We start from the raw sequence: 20455 nt of genomic DNA, 5'->3' as shown, positions 1-20455 counted from the left end.
TCTGTTATCAATTAAAATTATAAATAAAATCATACTATTATTGTCTTATCACATTACGAGCCACGTGCGTAGCACGTAAAGTAATACTAGTTCCTACAAAAAGATCAAATGGTAACTTTTTTTATTTTGCTTTTCGATTTTTTTATCCTTATTATTATTATTATTATTTTTATTATTATTAGGAGCAAAACAAATACTATATTAAAAGTTTATAATAACTACATATTAGTGTGTAAATATTGGATTATGTTTTTAAATTTTAGATTAGAATTAGTAAGATTTTTATGTCACCAACAACGAATCATATACTAATCACGTCCTTATCAAGTATAATAGCTTATATGCGTCTTTTCATTCTAATTTGTAAGTTTTTCAATACTAAATTTAATAATTTAATTAGTACTTGAATGAATTATATAATTATCATGTGTACGAATAAAAAGTTATTCATGACTATTTACTAAAAGGTAAACTATTTCATTTCATTTTATATTTTATTTATAATTAAATATAGATTAATTTCATATAAAATCACCACCTTTACACGTTTTTTCATTTTAATCACGTCCTTTAAAAAATGTCAAATAAAATTACTACCTTTCATTTTTTTTACAAATCTATCATTGATGAGTAAAATTTGATGTCTTTTTCCTCTCAAATAAACGTTTTAATCTAACTAATGACCTATTAACACACAAAATACATTCTTCTTACTCTTTTCTTGTTGATTCCGGTTGTCGAGTCAATAAAGATACACCGAATTTTCACATTCGTGATAGATTTGCAAAAAAATAAAATGTGGCGATTTTATTTGACACTTTTTAAAGGACGTGATTAAAATGAAAAAACATGTAAAGATGGTGATTTTATATGGAATTAACCCTTAAATATATAACGGAACATATAAGTGCCGCTCACGTGCGTAGCACGTGGCGAAACGCTAGTACTATATATAAAAGCACGGATGGGGGCAGACAAATTTATTAAATAATCCTTTTCAGTTTATTACTAAATAAAGGTTTTATAGTCATTGACTAATTAGTTATTTAATTAATCATTATTATAATTAAAGTCCTAATTAGAATAGGTAGCTAAATTATCTCCAATTTAGTTTTTAGTATGTAAAAAATAACTGAATTATCTGTAAATTAGTAGGAATACCTATCTTTTAGTTTGATTGAACTATAAAATTAAAACACTGTATTTGGTCAATATATTATTATTTAAATTTAAATTTTATTATTTTTAAAGATATTATTAATAAAATTAAGTTAATTATTTCATTATGATTATTATAAAACTAAAAGAAAAATAAATTCAGTATAAAAAATAATTTAATAGCCAAATATATTATATTTATTTTTACAAAAATTCTTAATTAATTTAATATTAATTATAAATAAAAAATTGAATAATTATAATAAATTTATTACATTGACGAGTTACGTTACGAGCCACGTTCGTGGCACGTAATGCGAAACTAGTCATTATAAATGTATAAGATTGATCTTGGTTTTTTTTCCCTAAACACAGCAGCCCGATCAAGGGAGGATCTTGGTTTTCTTTCCCTAACCCATTCCAATTTTCCTAACCCTATACACAGCAGCAGCGCCGGACATTCTTCTTGTTCTTCCTCTTCATCTGATTTTTGGTCTCCGATTGCTCACGCCTTTTCGAAATTTTCAGGCGAGCGCTAAAGCCTCGACTGGATGGTTGGCGCCTTGCCTGAGCTTTAACTACACTGGTATGCTATTCTATTTTATAAATTCTGTAATTTTCATGATCACAAGTAACTAAAAAAACCATCTTTAAATTTGTTTTTTAATTCTGAATTTAAATAGTTAAAATAGTTTGTTTTAGAATGGAATTGGAGTGCTTGTTATGGATTGGACACATGTGGAAGGAGGTTATGAGCATCTTCCCTGCAAAGAATGTAAGAGCTCTTCCTAGTGAAATCGTTTTTGAAATACTGTCTAGGCTCCCAGCAGATGAAGTTCTCAAATGTCGTCGTGTCTCGAAAGAATGGAGGGCGATTGTTCCGACTCCGTATTTTTCTCGATACCACCTTGCAAGAGCTTCCCCGATTGTTCTTATACAATATTTAATACCGGAAATATCAAATTGCGGTGACAGTGTGTTGAAATTGTATTTTCTTGATCTAGGAGCTAAGAAGAAGCAGATGGTAAAAGATTATTGCAGTAAGCCCGCTTTCGTCATGCCAAAGCGCTTGCATCGTGTTCTTTTTAGCTATAATGGATTGATTGTATTGGAGACGGCCTATTTTAGATTGGAATCCCCGAATTTCTCTATTTACAATCCGATCACACAAGAGGAAATAACCTTGAAAAAGCCATTTGGGGCAGGCTATCTCTGTGCTATTTATTTTCATAGTTTGACAAGAGAATACAGACTGATTTATACATACAAAACTTGCATTGGCAACTGCTGGAACTATGTAATAACTGCTACTGGTAAGTGGATAAAGCTTGAGACTAGTAGTTTTGCGCCGCCTCTCAAGTGTGCTCCTGTAAACATTAATGGTTTTGTTTATTGGATGATTGCGAGTAAACTTATAGATTATAAAGCTGCTTTTCCTCCTCTATGCAGTGCATCTGTAATCACATTCGACACAGAAACAGAGGAAATCCGGGTTAGGGCTCATCCAGGGAAGAGATGCGATAGGTGTCAAGATGAGCAACTATATATGAAACTCTTAAATGTGGAGAACCGGTTAGTATATGCTCGCATATATCTAAATCTCATAACCATGTGGATGCTTGAAGATTCTACAGAATGGCTTTGGGCTGAGAGGTATAACATTAAGCTTGATTTTAATGTGAAACAGAACCCATATATGATAGGACTCCCATGCTATTATATAAAGCTTATTTACATGCAAGACGGACAACTGCTAATTTATTGGGATGGTGTAGGGTTGTTTCAATATCATTTGGAGCTGAAAACGTTGAGGAAAATTGATATTAAAATTAAAGGATTCCGTTTAATGTCTTTTACTTGGGTTAATTTAAGCTTCATTTCTTACACCAAAAGCTTCGAGTTTTGGGGTAAAGGGTAGTATAGGGTTGTTTCAATATCATCTGGAGCTGAAAATGTCCGGGAAGGAAGCGATTTAATGTATTTTTTTGTTCGTTTAATTTATGGTTGATTGCTTACACCAAAAGCTTCGAGTTTTGGAGCAAAAATGTATGATAATTTTCGTTATCATTCTCAGTTGATCTTTTAATGTTGGTTGTTGGTGGCGATTCCATGTTATGATTATTTGAAGCGTTCTCGACATAATATTGGCACATGTGTTTTACTTCATGACTTTTCTGAATGGTATTACCGAAATGCAGTTCGGTTGGGCGTGATTCACAGTAAATGGCTTGGCAAAAGTAGTGTGGTCTGTGCGAAGCATGTCGTCACTCCATCACCTTTCACAGCCCCTACGTATTTTGATACAACCTGTGCTCACTGTCTCTTCATGGTCTTGATGATCCTGAGAAATGCTGCGCCTTGTGTATTCATTTCCGGCCGGTAATTTTTCTCTGGCGTGGAACAACCAATAATTGGTGCGTATTGGCTCAATTCAGTCCTGATATAGTTATAGTTTTGTTTAATTGCTATGATTTGTACATGAGTGTTTGTTTGATTATTTTAATTTCAGCTATGAACCCCTGAACCCCTGCTCGGCTGCCCCATAATTTGTTCAATGCAAACAAGCCAGTATTATACTAAATTTAAGAAAATCTATATTTGACTTATACAACTCTATTTAAAGGCGATATGCAATCCAAAATGATTCATAGAGCATTTAATATTTCGACTGCCATGCTATCCGAAGGTTATGTTCCACAATCTAAATTTTAAATGAGTAACGTTATATGACCCATTTTTTTATGTCACATGATGTGGAAATTAAATGGCAATTAAATAGTGAATGAGATTTTTTTTAAATTTAGAAGGGAATTGGACGAATGAAATATTGCGAGTTACAGAAGGTGGGTTATAAAATATTCTTTTATTTTAAATTGTTAATGTAATATGATTTAAGAATTATCTAAGTTCACATTAAATTTACGTCATACCCATCTAAATTTAATTTGTTTATAATAATATAAGATTTATCTATATTCACCTTCACGTCAGATCCATTCATGATTGGCGATGGCAGTCTGATGATATTTTCTTCTAGTATTTTAAAAATTATTTTTTATGCTAATTGTGAAATTAAGGTTTTCAATTTATTTTTTTAAAGTAATTTACTTTCGTATAATGATGAAATATCGGAAAACCCCAAAAAAGAAAGTGATGGTCCACAACTAGTGTACACATCTGCTCCATGGATTTAGTATTACTTACAAGAATATTTAAATGAAGCCTAACCAATGTACGAACAAGTTGCAGGAACTTATACTCAAATTATATGTTAAATATGGAGGACATTTATATTTGTTTTCAATTGAAAAACTCAAATTTGAATTGTATCTGAAAATTAGAAAATTAAGTTAAATATGACAATATTAAAAGTTTAAAACATAAATGGAAAAAATAGATTTTTTTTTATCTTTATTAATATGACATTTTTTTTCTCTTTTTCCTTTAAAAAAAAAAAATCAGTGGCTCAATTTATGTAAGTTATTTACCTAATGTTATTGCACTTCATGACTAAAAAAGGCATTTGTTCAATATGCACATCAAATAAAAAAATTTATGTTTAGTCCAATGTCTACAAAAACTTATTTGCGTTGTACTTAATTTAAATAATCAATTATTAATAACATATAGTAGCAGTGTTGCATTTCATCTCGTATTCTCATTGCAAATTTAATATATAAATAAAACGTAAATAAGTAGTTAAAAACTAATGAGAATAATTATCAACTAATAAAATATTTTATAAGTTAAATAAGTATTTTATCGGTTATTTACAGCTAATTGCGTTTTAATTTTTCAAGTTTGCAGCTGTGCGCATATTACGCCTGCTTGAATTCCAGCAAGCAAATCGATAGCTCGTAATCCGGACAGATTTCTCTGGAAATCATCATTGAATGCTTCAGTCCCTTATCACTTTTTACCTGTCTGGAAAATAGGTATCTACAACGGTAGCCATTTCTTTATTTATGTAATTTTAATTTTATTAAAATATAATAAATAACCAACCTTTTTTCATTTTTTATGGATTAAAATTTATCAATGCGCATATCCAATTTAATTATTAAGAAGCGAAGATAAATTGAAGATCTTTCAATAACAAAATGGAATTGTTTACGAGCTATATTAGTTTTATTTATTTTTTATTGTTTGTCTTATTTTGAAAGTTTTAATTTTGTCCTTTATTTATGAAATGTTTGTTGTCCCTTTTTATGATGAATTTATTCGGTAGGGGTTGAATCAGATGTCATGAGTTTGCTGACAATTGGAGAAATTTGATCGAAAAGTAACTGAAGATTGCACTTAATTAGCAAACAATTAATAATATGCGAATCAAGCAGCATGTTGTTTGTTTCATGTCAGGTCATCGAGTTTAATTTTTGAATTATTTCTTATAAATATGACTATTTCATATTCGATTTAATGAGATTTGATGATTTTTTCAAAAAAAAAGTAGATCACAATTTCATTTTTTACATTAGTGTATAAAATTAAAAACAATCACAATCAACTTAAAATCTTGAATTTTTTAATTGATATATTATATATTTCTGACATATACCAATTATTTTAATTTACTAAATATTTAATTTTTGCTCTTATTTGACTCATAACTTATAAATAGCTAAACAAATATCCTCTTTAGAGCATTGCAATAGTGTTATAATAAAAAGCATTTTCTTTCGGATAAAGAGTATTTTAAATTTAAAGATTTTTTTAAAATTTTATTTTAATAAACTCTTTAATTTTTTATTATATTTTATTTAATAAATATTAATTAAATCATTAATTTTATTTATGTTTTTATAATAGATTAGAAAAAAAAAATTTAAGAAAAAATATATTTTATTTAATTTAAAAACTAAATATATTTGATGAAATATGGAGTAGAGAGTGATGATTGGCTCTCCATTTGTAAAGAGTCAAACTCAATTTTTTTTTTAAATATATATAATAGCTAGTCCATTGGACTTGCATTTTATTATTACACTCTTTAATTAAAAGAATTTGACTTTTTTAGAGAGTGTATGGGAGACGTTCATATTTAAAGCTTCCAATAACTCTTCTTGTAATTTTGTAATTGTGATTTACATATAATAATAATAATAAATTGTGAAGAGAAAAAGATCAAATATGCCCTCCATATTTGACATGTGAAAATGGAGTATACTATTGAAGCAAAGGGTATTTTCTCTTTGCAAAGCAATTTTACCGTAACCACTATCGGAAACCAATATCCGTGCCAATGGATCAAAACCCTCCTTCTTTTTTTCCCGTACCAGTGAAGCGGGAGTCGAGAAGTTTGCTATCGTCCGTTTAAAGTATTTTTTTTTATCAAAAACTAAAACATAATATTATACACACACTTTGGTTCACCTTAATTTAAAATTTTATAAACCTGTAATTTAAATTGATAATTAATTTCTATTAATTTAAACTATACTTTTAATTTGATTTGATCAAATTTAAATTTAAATTTTTTTCACACAAGAAAAAAATAGTTTGGAAAGCAAAAGAAATGAGCACAACGAGTTTAGTGGCAGACTCAGTGTGGAAAACCGTCGAGTCAACTCGTTCAGTGACTGACGATCAGCTTTCAATGTGAGCATCGCGTAAAAGAAATTGTAAATCCTCAATAAATTTTGATTTTATTGTTGATAATAATATTATTGATTTTTTTATTTTGGATTTGTGTTGAATTTTAGCTTGCATTTCTTGTTTGGTAAGAATTTTGAGAGAGCGACTAGGATTGTTGATCAACGAGGTGTCAAGAGAATCTCCGGCGAACCTAGTGGCCGTTCAATTTTTCAGGTAATGAATTATTTATTTTTGTTTTTATTTTAAATTTGGAATATGAAAATTCATTTTCAACTATGTAGCATGATTTTTGAGGTAATTCATCGTAGGTAGCACGACACGGCGAAACAGTGTTATTTTAAGGTTTCCTATGTAAAAAGTGAAGTTTCGCGTCTGAAATGTCAAGTGTGAAATGATTCCGAAACCTGACAGGTCGATTGGGTGAAGTGTTCGTGCTACCTAATGAGCTTTTTAGTATGGTTATCAGATATTGGAGAGAGATTTTGGAAATGTATGATGTAATTTGTGGAATAAATTTTAATTGTTCTATAATTGGTGAATGAAAGTATAATTGGATAATGGTGAAGAAACCGGTTTTATTCATCAATGATTGAAGTACGATTTCTTGTTTATGTGGTACAATTAGGTGGTCGGAGAATCACGGAGGAAAGAGGAGTATTTTTGTTTTCCCGAGCATTACTGCGGCTGTTACTCATTTTTTTATGACATTGTGAACAGAGCAGAACAACTATGCGTAAGATTGTAGCTTCTTGCTGATACGTTATTTATAGTTTTTCGATTACTGATGTTGCACGGAAACTTATTGAATCCTATATTTTGGCATTTTGAGAAACGGTTATGAAACTTTAAAACTTCATATTTATGACTTATTTGTCATTTCCGTTTCCTGTTTGAACATTTTTCAATTATACATTTCTACTTTCGTTGCAACATAGTTGATGACCCTTTTTTTTTTCCGCTATTCAATTGATTTAACTCTTGTTATCCCCTATCAATGTCTCTTAGTGCAAACACCAATTAGCTGCAAGGCTTGCTGCAGCACTGGGAATATGCATCAATGTGTCCATGTCGGATGAGCAACTAGCACTATTGCTAGTGAAACTCTAGTATGCGCCGATGGTAGATAAATTTCTACTTTGAAGATGAAAAGGTATGTATCATCCTAGAAATTTGTACTTCAAAGTCTTTATTAATTCTTCTTCATCAGTTATTCTTGCTTGTTCTGCATCTACCTATTCTGCTTTGTCATTGGTGATGAGTAAAACATAGGTTGTGATATTGCACAGAAACTTGCCGAGTCTTTTGCTTCGGCAACAAAAACGAGTCCGGAATTCTGAACTTATAGTATTCACAATCTATTCTTGTTAAAAATATCGTTTTGCTGTTTTCCATTTTACCATCTTAATGTTTAAATGTTTTCCTTTCCGTGCAACCTGGCTTGTGAAACGTAGATCACCTATTCAGCTTTATCATTGAATGACAGTAAAATATAGCTTATAAACTATGTTGCGCGTAAACTTGTGGAGTTCTGTGTTTTGGCAAAGGAAACAATTCTGAAACACTGAAATTTTATTTTTATTGATTTTAGCTTCTATTTTTATCTAAACAAACAGGTGCAAGCTAATTGAGTGCAAACTGCTTTCATTTATTTTAGTAATTTTATCAGACACAACAATATTACTGCTTAGGTTTACAATAGCAATCTGTTTTAGGAAACTCGAGCTTTTTAAACAACATAGAGAATGAGAGAAAGAGATTAAAACTACTGGAAAAACAGAACCTTACCAACATCAGATATAACACTAATCAATCATCACACAAATTAAGGAACGATTTTTTTAGCTTTCATTTTTTCGATCCATGAAGCGAAAGATTTTAGTGAGTTTCTGAAACCCAAAAATCCATGTTCTTTGCTCTTGTTCATCGAAGCGAAGAATCCTGTCTCAAACTCTTGAAGACACATATCCAATAGCTGCCACATTGCAACTTCCGCAACTTCACTAGGAACTAACTCGTTTTCTCGAACAATCTCATCCCAGACGGGACCCTTATCTTTCATCATATCTTGGAAACTTAATTTCTCATCACCCTCTTGAATTCCGTAACTCTCAATTTCAAACTTCTCTGCCAACACCTTCCATAAATGCTTCCATTTGAAGAGATCTCCATTAAAGCAGTTAAATGCCTCATTCTTTCCGTTTGGATCCAATCCCGCCCATATCTCTTGCTCAGCCACCAAATCCGCATCCGACGCCTCCCAAAACGACTCCCACGCTGCTTTACTACCCGGAAAGATTAACGGATGCCCCTGATGCTTACATATTGCAGCATAAACACATAAAGCTCCCACCGCATTCATCAAGCTATACGGTGAAAAACCGAGTATCATTCCCGGTCTATGGACCGACCAAGTCAAGCCTTGTTTCTTTTTGACCTCATCAAACAAAATATCCTCAAGTGTATAATAAAAGTTAGTTGAATTAAGCCTCGGAAGATCCTCATGCAGTGGAGGCTCATGGTGCTCCATTTTGCCTAACTTGTCGAAAGGACCGATGTAATGCTTTCCGCCTGTTTGCAGGCAAATATGCTGCAAATTTGGTGCATTTGGGATCATAGCTAAGAGAATATTACTTAACATAGAACCATTAACCCTACAATTCTCTTCTTCTGTGGGTTTACTAACCCAAGCAACATAAAAAATGTGAGTTACATCTGTGAGCTTTGAAAGCTTTTCAAGAGTTTCTTCTTTGTTTAAGACATCACACTGTACATATTCAACAAGATTGAGATGATCAGCTTGCCAGATCGGCCGTGGCCGGCGTGCTACGCCGTATACCTTCCAGGGGCCACCTGGGGTGTCTGCTAGCGGCAGGATTTCAGCCAGGCTATTGCCAACAATTCCGGTGACACCGATAACGAGTGCCACACTTCCATAGATTGTTGTTGTTTTATCTGAATCTTCAAATGCTTTCTATAAGATCAAATGAATGGAAATATTAGAAAACAAGACTGTTAAGAACTTAAGATTATATGGATGCAAAACACTTATGTAGCACAAACATGGATATGGAAAAACGGAACACTGATGCAGACACATCAAAACAATATTACTTTTAAATTTTCAATGATAAAAATGAAATTTCGTGTCCAAAAAGTTTTGTTTATACTTGCCTTTGCTTTTCCGGTGGCTCTTGTCCACCACCAGCTCATTGTTTTTGGCTTTGCAGGTTGATGGGAAAGAGCTAGAGAAGTCCTTAGATGATAGATGTAATAGCCTCACTGAGAGGATTATAAATAGAGGATAGAGTATCTTAATTGCTTTGTCATATAGTAATAATGTCACATATTATCTTATAAAATAAAATATCAGTAAGGGTAATATTAAGTGTGGCTATTATTAGAAGTTGAGAATTGTGCATTCAGTTTTTTGGTTCGGTTTGATATTAAAAATACTAAAATTGATCGATTTTTTGAAGAAAATAAAAGCCAAAGCCTTAAGACTCAGATCAGTTTGCTTTGGTTTTTGATATTGATTAAATTGTTCTTCTTTTCCAAAATTTAATGGTAAAAAGAAAAAATAAAATTTATAAGATTATAAAATTTAGGAATTTATTGTTTCCAAATTAAAATAAATTACATAGTTTAACCATTTGAACATTAAAAAAATGAAATTCTCAAGTAAATGATGTTATTTTATGAAAATTTATACATGTATCTATATAGTTTGTTTTTCGAGTTTTTCAGTTTTTGAAGTTGAAAAATGAACTCAACCAAGTATAAAAATTTATAATAAATGAGTTGAGTCAACTATTTTTTTATTCGGTTTGGTTGATTTTTTGATTGATCGGTTTTGGTGCATACCCAAAATGAGATTGAGAACGTCCAAATTGATGTTGTTCAGCATTGATAGTGGATTGGAAATATATTGGCTGGAAGTACATAATTGATGTTGGTTATGAAATCTGACATTTTATGTCTGTAGTCTGTGGGGCAAGGTGAGGAGGCTGCTTCACTCCAGTCAAAATATTTAAAACCGATGAATATTCAATAATTATTTTAAAGAAATTGATTTTTTTTAAAAATAAAATGGACCAAATGGTATATCATTTGATTTAGATATTAATTTCCCGAGCATTACTGTGGCTGTTACTCATTTTTTTACGACATTGTGAACAGAGGAGATCGACTATGCGTAAGATTGTATCTTCTTGCTGATATACTGTTTATAGTTTGTTGATTTGCTGCACGAAAACTTATTGAATCCTACATTTCGGCATTTTGAGAAATGGTTGTGAAACTTCAAAACTTTATATTTATGGCTTATTTGTCGTTTCCGTTTCCCGTTTGAACATTTTTCAATTTAACACTTCTGCTTTCATGCAATATAATTGATGACCTTATTTTTCGCTATTTAAATGATTTAACACTTATTATCCCCTATTGATTTCTCTTAGTGCAAGCATCAATTAGCTGCAAGGCTTGCTGCAGCACTGAGAATATGTATCAATGTGTCGGTGTCGGATGAGCAACTAGCGCTATTGCTAGTAAAACTCTAGTATGAGCCGAGCCTATGGTAGATAAATATTCTGATTTTGAAGATGAAAAGGTATGTGTCATCCAAGAAATTAATATTTCAAAGTCTTAATTCTTCTTCATCAGTTATTCTTGCTTGTTCTGCATCTACCTATTCTACTTAGTCATTGATGATTAGTAAAACATAGGTTGTGAACTATATTGCTCGGAAACTTTGGAGTCTTTTGTTTCGGCAACAAATACGAGTCCGGAACTCTGAAATTATAATATTCATATTCTGATCTTGTTAAAAATATCGTTTTTCTGTTTTCCGTTTCACCATGTTAACGTTTTCCTTTCCGTGCAACCTAGCTTGTAAAACATAGATCACCTATTCAGCTTTATCATTGATGACAGTAAAATATAGTGTGTAAACTATGTTGCACGTAAACCCATGAAGTCCTGTGTTTTGGCAACGAAAACGATTCTGAAACACTAAAAGTCTAAAACATTATATTTATAAACTATTCTCGTTAAAAGTATAGGTTCCAAGATCACTTTTAGTGATTTTGTTATTTAAATTCTTGTCTTTAGCTTCTATTTGTTTATCTATATCTATACTATATATAAAAGCACGGATGGAGGGGGGGACAGGCAAATTTACTGAATAATCCTTTTCAGGTTACTACTAAATAAAGGTTTTATAGTCATTAACTAATTAGTTATTTAATTAATCACTATTGTAATTAAAGTTCTAATTGGAATAGGTTGTTAAATTATCTCCAATTTAATTTTTAGTATGTAAAAAATAACTAAAATGTCTCCTAATTAGTAGGAATACCTATTTTTTAGTTTGATTGAACTACAAAATTAAAATACTGTATTTGGTCAATATAATATTATTTAAATTTCTATCTTATTATTTTTAAAGATATAATTAATAAAATTAAGTTAATTATTTAATTATTATTATTATAAAACCAAAAGAAGAATAAATTCAGTATGGAAAAAAATTTAATAACAAAATATATTATATTTACTTTTACAAAAATTCTTAACTAATTTAATATTATTATAAATAAAAAATTGATATAATTATAATAAATTTACTAATATGTTCATTGACGAGTTATGTTACGAGCCACGTGCATAGCACGTAATGCGAAACTAGTCTAAATAAAAGGGTGCAAGCTAATTGATTGCAAACTTCTTTCATTCATTTAAGTAATTTTATCAAACACAACAACATTACTGCTTAGGTTTACTATAGCAATATGTTTTAGGAAACTAGAGCTTTTTAAACAACACATAGAATGAGAGGAAGAGATTAAAACTACTGGAAAAACAGAACCTTACCAACATCAGAAATAACACTAATCAATCATCATATTATTTATGGAACAATTTTTTTAGCTTTTATTTTTTCGATCCATGAAGCGAAAGATTTTAGTGAGTTTCTGAAACCCAAAAATCCATGTTCTTTACTCTTGTTCATCGAAGCGAAGAATCCGGTCTCAAACTCTTGAAAATACATATCCAATAGCTGCCACATTGCAACTTCCGGAACTTTACTAGGAACTAACTCGTTTTGTCGAACAATCTCATCCCAGACGGGACCCTTATCTTTCATCATATCTTGGAAACTTAATTTCTCGTCACCCTCTTGAATTCCATAATTCTCAATCTCAAACTTCTCCGCCAACACCTTCCATAAATGCTTCCATTTGAAGAGATCTCCATTAAAGCAGTTAAATGCCTCATTCTTTCCGTTTGGATCCAATCCCGCCCATATCTCTTGCTCAGCAACCAAATCCGCATCCGATGCCTCCCGAAACGACTCCCACGCTGTTTTACTACCCGGAAAGATTAATGGAAGCCCCTAATGCTTACATATTGCAGCATAAACGCATAAAGCTCCCACCCCATTCATCAAGCTATACGGGGAAAAACCGAGTATCATTCCCGGTCTATGAACCGACCAAGTCAAGCCTTGTTTCTTTTTGACCTCATCAAACAATACATCCTCAAGTGCATAATAGAAGTTAGTTGAATTAAGCCTCGGAAGATCCTCATGTAGTGGAGGCTCATGGCGCTCCATTTTGCCTAACTTGTCGAAAGAACCAAGGTAATGCTTTCCGCCTGTTTGCAGGCAAATATGCTGCAAATTTGGTGCATGTGGGATCATAGCTAAGAGAATATTACTTAACATAGAACCGTTAACTCTACAATTCTCTTCTTCTGTGTGTTTACTAACCCATGCAACATAAAAAATGTGAGTTACATCGGTGAGTTTTGATAGCTTTTCAAGAGTATCTTCTTTGTTTAAGACATCACATTGTACATATTCAACAAGATTGATATGATCAGCTTGCCAGATCGGCCGTGGTCGGCGCGCTACGCCGTATACCTTCCAAGGGCCACCTGGGGTGTCTGCTCGCGGCAGGATTTCAGCCAGGCTATTGCCAACGATTCCGGTCACACCGACAATGAGTGCCACGCTTCCATTGTTCGTTGTTGTTTTATCTGAATCTTCAAACGCTTTCTATAAGATCAAATGAATGAAAAAGATTAGAAAACAACATATGCAGCATGAACAGATGTGTAAAAAAGGGACACTGATGTGGACACACTGAAACAAAGTTATTTAAAATTTTCCTATGTTAAAAATAGAATTATGTGTCTGTAACACTAAGTTTTCGACTTTCCGAAATGGAAAACGTCGATCAGAAGTTTTGTTTATACTCGCCTTTGCTTTTCCGGTGGCTCTTGTCCACCACCAGCTCATTGTTTTGGCTTTGCAGGATTACCAGAAAGAGCAAGGGAAGTGTTCTGAGGATAGATGCAACAGCCTCACTGGAAGGATTATAAAAAGAGGATAGAGTATCTTTATTGTTTTGTCATATAGTAATAATGCCACATTAAAATAAAATATTAGAAAGGGTAATATTAAGTGTGCCTATTATTAGAAGTTGGAGAATTGTGCATTCAGTTTTTTGGTTTGATTCGGTTGGACAAAAAAAAAATACTAAAATTTATCGATTTTGAAGAAATAAAAGCCAAATTGAATTAAAGGGTTAGGACTCAAATCGGTTCGCTTTGGTTTTTGAATTGTTCTTCTTTTCCAAAATTTTGGCCTAATCACTCAAAAACCCTCCGCCTTTAAATTCTTTTTCAATTGCATCCTGACGTTGAAAAATTCTCTCAAAATCCTTCCACCTTTAAATTTCATTTCAATTGCACCATGACGTAGGAAAATCCTCTTAAAATCCCCCCACCTTTAGATTTTTTTTCAATTATACCCTAAATTGAAATTTTTTATGGTTTTGATTTTAAAACGTTATTGAATATAATTTTAGAAAACATGATTTTTTACATTATTAATAATATTATTATTTAATTAGAATATAGATTAAAAATGAAAGATTATTTTAAATATTTTTTCATGTGAAAAGAGGTCAATTTAGTAGTTTAGGGTACAATTGAAAAAGAATCTAAAGGTGGAGGGGTTTTGAGAGAATTTTTCTTCGACATGGTGCAATTGAAAAGGAGTTTAAAGGTGGAGGGCTTTTGAGTGATTAAGCCGAAAATTTTAATGATAAATTTTTTTAAAAAAAATTAAAAGATGTCAAAATGTAGGAATTTATTGATTCCAAATTACAATTATAATATATTATATAGTTTAACCATTTGAACATAAAAAATGATATTATTCTCAAGTAAATGATGTCATTTTATGAAAGAACGTCCAAATTGATGTTGTCATTTTATGGTAATGAAGTCTGACATTTTATGTTTGTAGTCTGTGGGGTAAGGTGAGGAGGCTGCTTCACTCCAGTCAAAATATTTAAAATCTATGAATATTTAATAATTATTTTAAAAAAATTGAATAATTCTTTTTGAAATAAAAATGAACCAAGTGGTCTATAATTTTGATTTAGATATTAACAATAACAAAAAAATCAAATGGCATATCAGTTTAGTCTAAACATAGCCGAACAATGTGTAATGTAATCCAATAAAAAATTCAGCTTCCTTAACAAAAAGATTATCATTTTAATGCCCTAAACTAACAAATTAAATTTATCATATTTTTTGCGATCAATAAAGAAAATAAAAATTGATAATATTATATTATGATAATTATAATTTATTTAATGCTCTAAGCTATGTAAGTTATTTATTAATATTTTTAAAAAAATGATAAATTTTAACGTGATCTGCGAATTAAATATAAACTTTAAAACTTGGCACAAACAATCACCAAATTTTATATTGTGGCAAATTAAAACACCGACTTATTTTACGGTGTAAAATGTTGATATAACTACCGGAATAATGTATATTTATGATGTTTACATTAGTTTTATTTATTGGAAAATAAATAGTTTCTAATTTGACAGAAAATAAAAGTTGATGACTAATTTTACTAAATTTTAAAATAAAATTTTTATATATAAATGACACTAAAATCTGTGATTTAATTTGCAATAAGGTTTATGTATAATTAGATCACATTAAAAAATTCTTCATAATTGTGTATATGATAAAATGAGTAATACTATTTAAATATAAAATTAAATAAAATCACGGAAAAAGTATTCAACTTAAAATCTTGAGTCTTTAAATACTATCATATACCAATTATTTTAATTTACTAAATATTTAATTTTTGCTCTTATTTGACTTTAAGTAGCTAAACAAATATCATCTAAATGTTTAAAGCTTTCAATAACTCTTCTTATAATTTTGTATAATAACTTGTGAATCGCGTGCATTGCCCTTATAAAACGTACATAGTTTGATGGTATGTCAATGCATATTAAAATAGTTTGGTCGTATATCATATCAAAATTATGGATCTGATTTTGTGGTATATTTTCTATTCTAGAAATTCATAATGTATTCAATCGTCTTTATTAATTGGTTGTTGTAAATAATCACATCATGCGTCACGTATTAAATGGACGATTCATAATTTTATATGGTGGACTTGATTCATCTATGATTTACTTGTATTCAACAATGTGACAATACCAACGAGCTGTAACTTAAATGGTATAAGCGCTGAATAAGAAACTATTAAAGTTATGGGCTCAATTTCTTCCACGAGCGCTCTCCTTTTTCAATTATCAAAAAAAAAAACAACCACAATGTGACAGCACAATAGAAGACAATAATACAAATTTAAAAACAATTTAAATAGCTTAATTTAATAATTAGATTTGAACCAAATCTCAATGATATTCACAATACATTGTGTAATACTTCATCAAATTAACAATTTTTATATTGAAAATGTGTTTAAAACTTAATGTTTTTTATTCAAAATTTTATTTTTAACATAATAATTTTAAAACACCACCTTTCTGCTGTATTTGTGCTTTAATTTTCAGGGTGTCGTATTTTAGAAATGTGTAATCTCTTATTTTGTCAGACTTTTACCTCTTTCCTTATACCAAAAAAAAATGAAGGCACCGTTTGAATTGAGGGAATTCGGATGATTAAAATCCATGGATTTTACACAATCCATGAATTTGAATAAAATCTATCGTTTATTATAATAAAAAGTGATTAGAATCCATAGATTGTCACAATCCACCATCCTCCAAAATCCTTCACCTAGGTGGGAAAGTTGAAATCCACCCTTTTTTATACATGATGGATTGTTAGAATATTTTTTTATTTTAAAATTATCCCTATAAATCCATTGATTTTAGGTTCTATCCAAACGATGGAATTTGTAAATCCACTAATTTTATATTTCATGAATTTTAAATCCATTGATTTTGTTAAATCCATCGATCTCAAAATCCCTCAATCCAAACAGTGCCGAAGTATTTCTAAGGATATAGTAAGAAAAATAAAGATAAATTTATAAAAATTTATAATATTAACTGTATTTTTAAGACACTATGATAAAAACAAAGTCGACAATTTTATTAGAACAAATGGACTACTTTTTTTTTTTTTATAACTAAGATTTTAATTCATTTTAATTTAAAAAAATAATAAAAGTAAAATTTAAATTCATGCATTTCCTTTATTTTTCATATTGATACATAAAAGGCAATTAAGCTGATTTAACTCTCAATTATAATACTATAGTATATGTGTGCATTATTCTACATCAAGTTCATCTTCATGCCCTTCAACAAGAAAATGGGCCAAAAATGGGGTGAAAAAACATACATATATATACACTGATGAGCAAAAAACATGGCAGCAACACTGTCATTACATTTTAAGAAAGGGATTGATCAGATTTAGTACCATTTCTTTGCTATTCTATCAGATAATCTTGACTCTTCCTCCTTCGAAACATGTGGATCGAGCTCATTAATGCTGCTAACAAACGTGATTGCATCAGCTCGACGATTATGCTTACAGTAACCATCGACGATCGAGTTATACGTATTCTGGTTCCGCTTGCAGCCGTTCTTCATCATGTATTTAACAACATCGATGGCCTCTTCAAACAGCGAATCAGCTGCATAAGTTGCAACAAATGTGTTATATGTAATGACATCGGGAACTATCCCGTTGTCTTTCATATCGGAGAATATCCGTGACGCGTCTTTCATTCGGCCGTTTCGACAATATGCAAATATAACAGTGTTGTAAGAGATTATGTCGGGTTTTAATCCTTTCGCAAGAATTTCCTTTAGAACTTCTTCCGATCTCTCGAAATTTTCTGAGCGACTGTACATATACATGAGACTATTGTAAGTCGCTACGCTTGGGCTGAACCCTCGCTCGTTCATGAAGTTCAAGATCTCATTTGCTTTAGCAACCATTTGCCTCCTGCCGTATATTGCAATCATGGTATTGAGAGTGCTCAAGTCAGGTTCACCTTTCTTATTTAACTCGATGAACGCCCGTTCAGTTTCCAGTAGTAGGTCGCATTTACTATTTACTAAGACTAGCGTTTTCAAGAGAACAGGAACAGGTTCAATTATGCCAGCATATATCTCTTCTGCAAGAGCATGCATTCGCTCGATCTCCTTGCCATTTGCGTACGCATGAAGCAAAGAACAATAAGTAAGCTCGTTAGGCTTACACCTACACCTACCGTCCTTCATTTCCGAAAATACCTTCTCCGATTGTTCCCAAAGTCCTCCTCGAGCCAATGCTGCCAAAACAGCATTGTATGAAGAAAGATCCGGAGTAATTCCAGCTTCCATCATTCTTCTATATACAGCCATGGCTTGTTCGAAAGAACCACATCGGCTATATGCACTAATTAGTGTATTGAAAGTGTCCCTCTCGGGCATAAACCCGGCCCTCTTCATCTCTCTGAACACTCCAGAAACTTCGGAGTCCATCCCATTTTGCCCAAAAACAGCCAGAAGGGTATTCCATGTAACAATATCTGGCGTACAATTACAAATTTCAATTTCTTCAAAAACCTTCATCATTTCAGGAAAATTTCCCCTGTTACCATGCATCTTAATTAAAGCATTGAAAGTACAAATATTTGGTTTGCAACCTGCAGCTCTCATTTCCTCGAAAATTCTCATGGCAGGCTCATCCATCCCAGCCTTCTCAAATCCGGATAAGAGGGTCGTATACGTAAAAACATCGGGTTTAATCCCATTTTCCACCATTTGCATTTTAAGCTCCATAGCTTCCTTCAATAGACCATCTCTAGCATAAGCTGATATCGATGAATTATACGTCACAATACTCGGAGAAAATCCATTACTCTCCATTTCCTTTAATACCTCCATAGCTTCTTTAGGCCGCCTAGACTTCCCGTAAACATCCAACAATGCATTATACGTAACCTTATCCGGCGAAAACCCCGACATTTTCATCTCCTCAAAAACCCGAGCAGCTTCTTCATACAAAGACCCACGTCGGCAACAACTTATTAAAGTATTATAAGTATAGTCATCAGGTGCAACCCCCGAACTCTTCATCCCATCGACAAGACCCGAAATCTTACTCCAAGGCATACCCATTTTACCATAAACATTCAAAATCACATTATAAGTTATCAAAGTTGGCTTCGAACCCTCTTCCTCCATCTTCTTAAACACAACAACAGCATCCCTATACCTTCCGTTACTAGCATAAGCAGTTATCAACGAAGTATACGCGTAAACATCTAGATCAAACCCGTCGTTACGGAGACTACTTAACAAAGAACCAGCCACTGATAATTTCCCTTCTTTACCAAGCATAGTTACCATTACAGCCACAACAGAACAATTCAAAACTGTGTGAAAATCATCTCTTGACCTAACCCAATTAAACACGCTAATTGCCAACTCACATTTTTTATAAAACCCTAAACCCTTAATAATCCCCAAAATATCCAATGATAAAGAATTTAAATTTCCATTATCTAAACTCAATTGTTCACTATGAAACTGAAATAACTGACTCAAAACTTTGTTTAATTCACTAATTTGAAAACATGGGTCGATTAAAGAATCAAGAACAAGCTGACCTTGAGTTGAAAGACGGTGGCTTGACCATGGTTTTCCACGGTTCGGGTCACGGGCTTTGCCAATTCTTGTTCTTGGTCTGGAAGATGGGGTAATTGAACCGTTTGGGTTGATGGGTTGGTTTGGTTGGTGGTTAGTGAGTATGTTTTGGATAATTGGTGAGGTGGGTGGTTGAAGATTATGGGTTTGGATTGAGAATTGGGGTTTTGAAGGAGGTGGGTTTGAGAGGAGGAGTGGTAAAGCTAGCTTTTCTGCCATGGAAATGCTTAAAGGATTGAGTTTATTTTTGAGGTATAGTAGCTTAAGGTTTTGTTTGGATTTTTTAAATTCATTTTTGTTATTAGAAATGACATAGATATTTGAACAAAGGGTCAATTCGGTCCCTCAACTTATGACTCAAGATCAAAAAATCCCTTTTTAGCAATTTTAATCAATTAAGGATAAAATCGTATAATCTAAATAAGTTTATAGATCACGATGATTCAATTTTATTCTTAACTGACCTTATTATTTTTAATTGATCTAAAATTAAAAATATCTTTAACTGATCAAAATGGTTACAAGTTATTTGATCTGAATCATAAATTTAAATTTATTTAAAGATATTCAAGTGCAGTAATGGATAATGGCATAAATAAATTTTACCAAATTCTAATTTTTATTTTCAACAATTTTCTAACTTAATATTTCAAATATATTTAATTAAATTATTATAGTTTTAACAATAACATTAATTCTTT

At 31.5% G+C, this 20455-nt stretch overlaps 3 protein-coding genes and 1 pseudogene across 10 annotated transcripts; 2 read left to right on the top strand and 2 right to left on the bottom strand.

The window, feature by feature from the left end:
• The first annotated feature begins 1507 nt into the window (after positions 1-1507).
• LOC126659740 (F-box protein At5g62510-like) lies at positions 1508-3684 on the top strand. 5 transcript variants are annotated; one of them, XM_056104047.1, is made up of 3 exons: positions 1508-1744; positions 1861-1933; positions 2163-3684. In XM_056104047.1, the coding sequence occupies exon 3, from the start codon at positions 2180-2182 to the stop codon at positions 3074-3076; it is 897 nt and encodes a 298-aa protein (XP_055960022.1). In that variant the 5' UTR covers positions 1508-1744; positions 1861-1933; positions 2163-2179; the 3' UTR covers positions 3077-3684. The 5 variants fall into 5 exon arrangements, with proteins under 5 accessions (XP_055960022.1, XP_050209030.1, XP_050209029.1 ...); XM_050353073.2 differs by having other exon boundaries at positions 1851-2811; positions 3357-3684; XM_050353072.2 differs by having other exon boundaries at positions 1861-3684.
• A 2647-nt stretch (positions 3685-6331) lies between these two features.
• On the top strand, positions 6332-14233 carry LOC126659742 (uncharacterized). Of its 4 annotated transcripts, XR_007635062.2 has the most exons (6): positions 6333-6756; positions 6861-6966; positions 7379-7486; positions 7759-7903; positions 11208-11359; positions 14067-14233. XR_007635062.2 is itself a non-coding variant. In XM_050353076.2 (5 exons), exons 1-4 carry the CDS (start codon positions 6674-6676, stop codon positions 7858-7860), a joined length of 399 nt encoding a protein of 132 aa, XP_050209033.1. In that variant the 5' UTR covers positions 6332-6673; the 3' UTR covers positions 7861-7903; positions 9981-10164. The 4 variants fall into 4 exon arrangements, 3 of the variants coding, with proteins under 3 accessions (XP_050209033.1, XP_050209035.1, XP_050209032.1); XM_050353076.2 differs by lacking the exons at positions 11208-11359; positions 14067-14233 and adding an exon at positions 9981-10164 and having other exon boundaries at positions 6332-6756; XM_050353078.1 differs by lacking the exon at positions 11208-11359.
• Positions 8378-14102, bottom strand: LOC126660545 (3-oxo-Delta(4,5)-steroid 5-beta-reductase-like; annotated as a pseudogene).
• A 3108-nt stretch (positions 14234-17341) lies between the features above and the next one.
• On the bottom strand, positions 17342-20035 carry LOC126660765 (pentatricopeptide repeat-containing protein At5g02860). Its single transcript, XM_050354429.2, has one exon. It carries the CDS (start codon positions 19971-19973, stop codon positions 17529-17531), a length of 2445 nt encoding a protein of 814 aa, XP_050210386.1. The 5' UTR covers positions 19974-20035; the 3' UTR covers positions 17342-17528.
• Positions 20036-20455: the final 420 nt, after the last annotated feature.

The sequence above is a fragment of the Mercurialis annua genome, linkage group LG8 (assembly GCF_937616625.2).
Source record: "Mercurialis annua linkage group LG8, ddMerAnnu1.2, whole genome shotgun sequence".
In the NCBI taxonomy this organism is placed as follows: Eukaryota; Viridiplantae; Streptophyta; class Magnoliopsida; order Malpighiales; family Euphorbiaceae; genus Mercurialis; species Mercurialis annua.
Note: the sequence above shows the minus strand (reverse complement) of the source record. Positions and strands in the feature narration are given on the sequence as shown.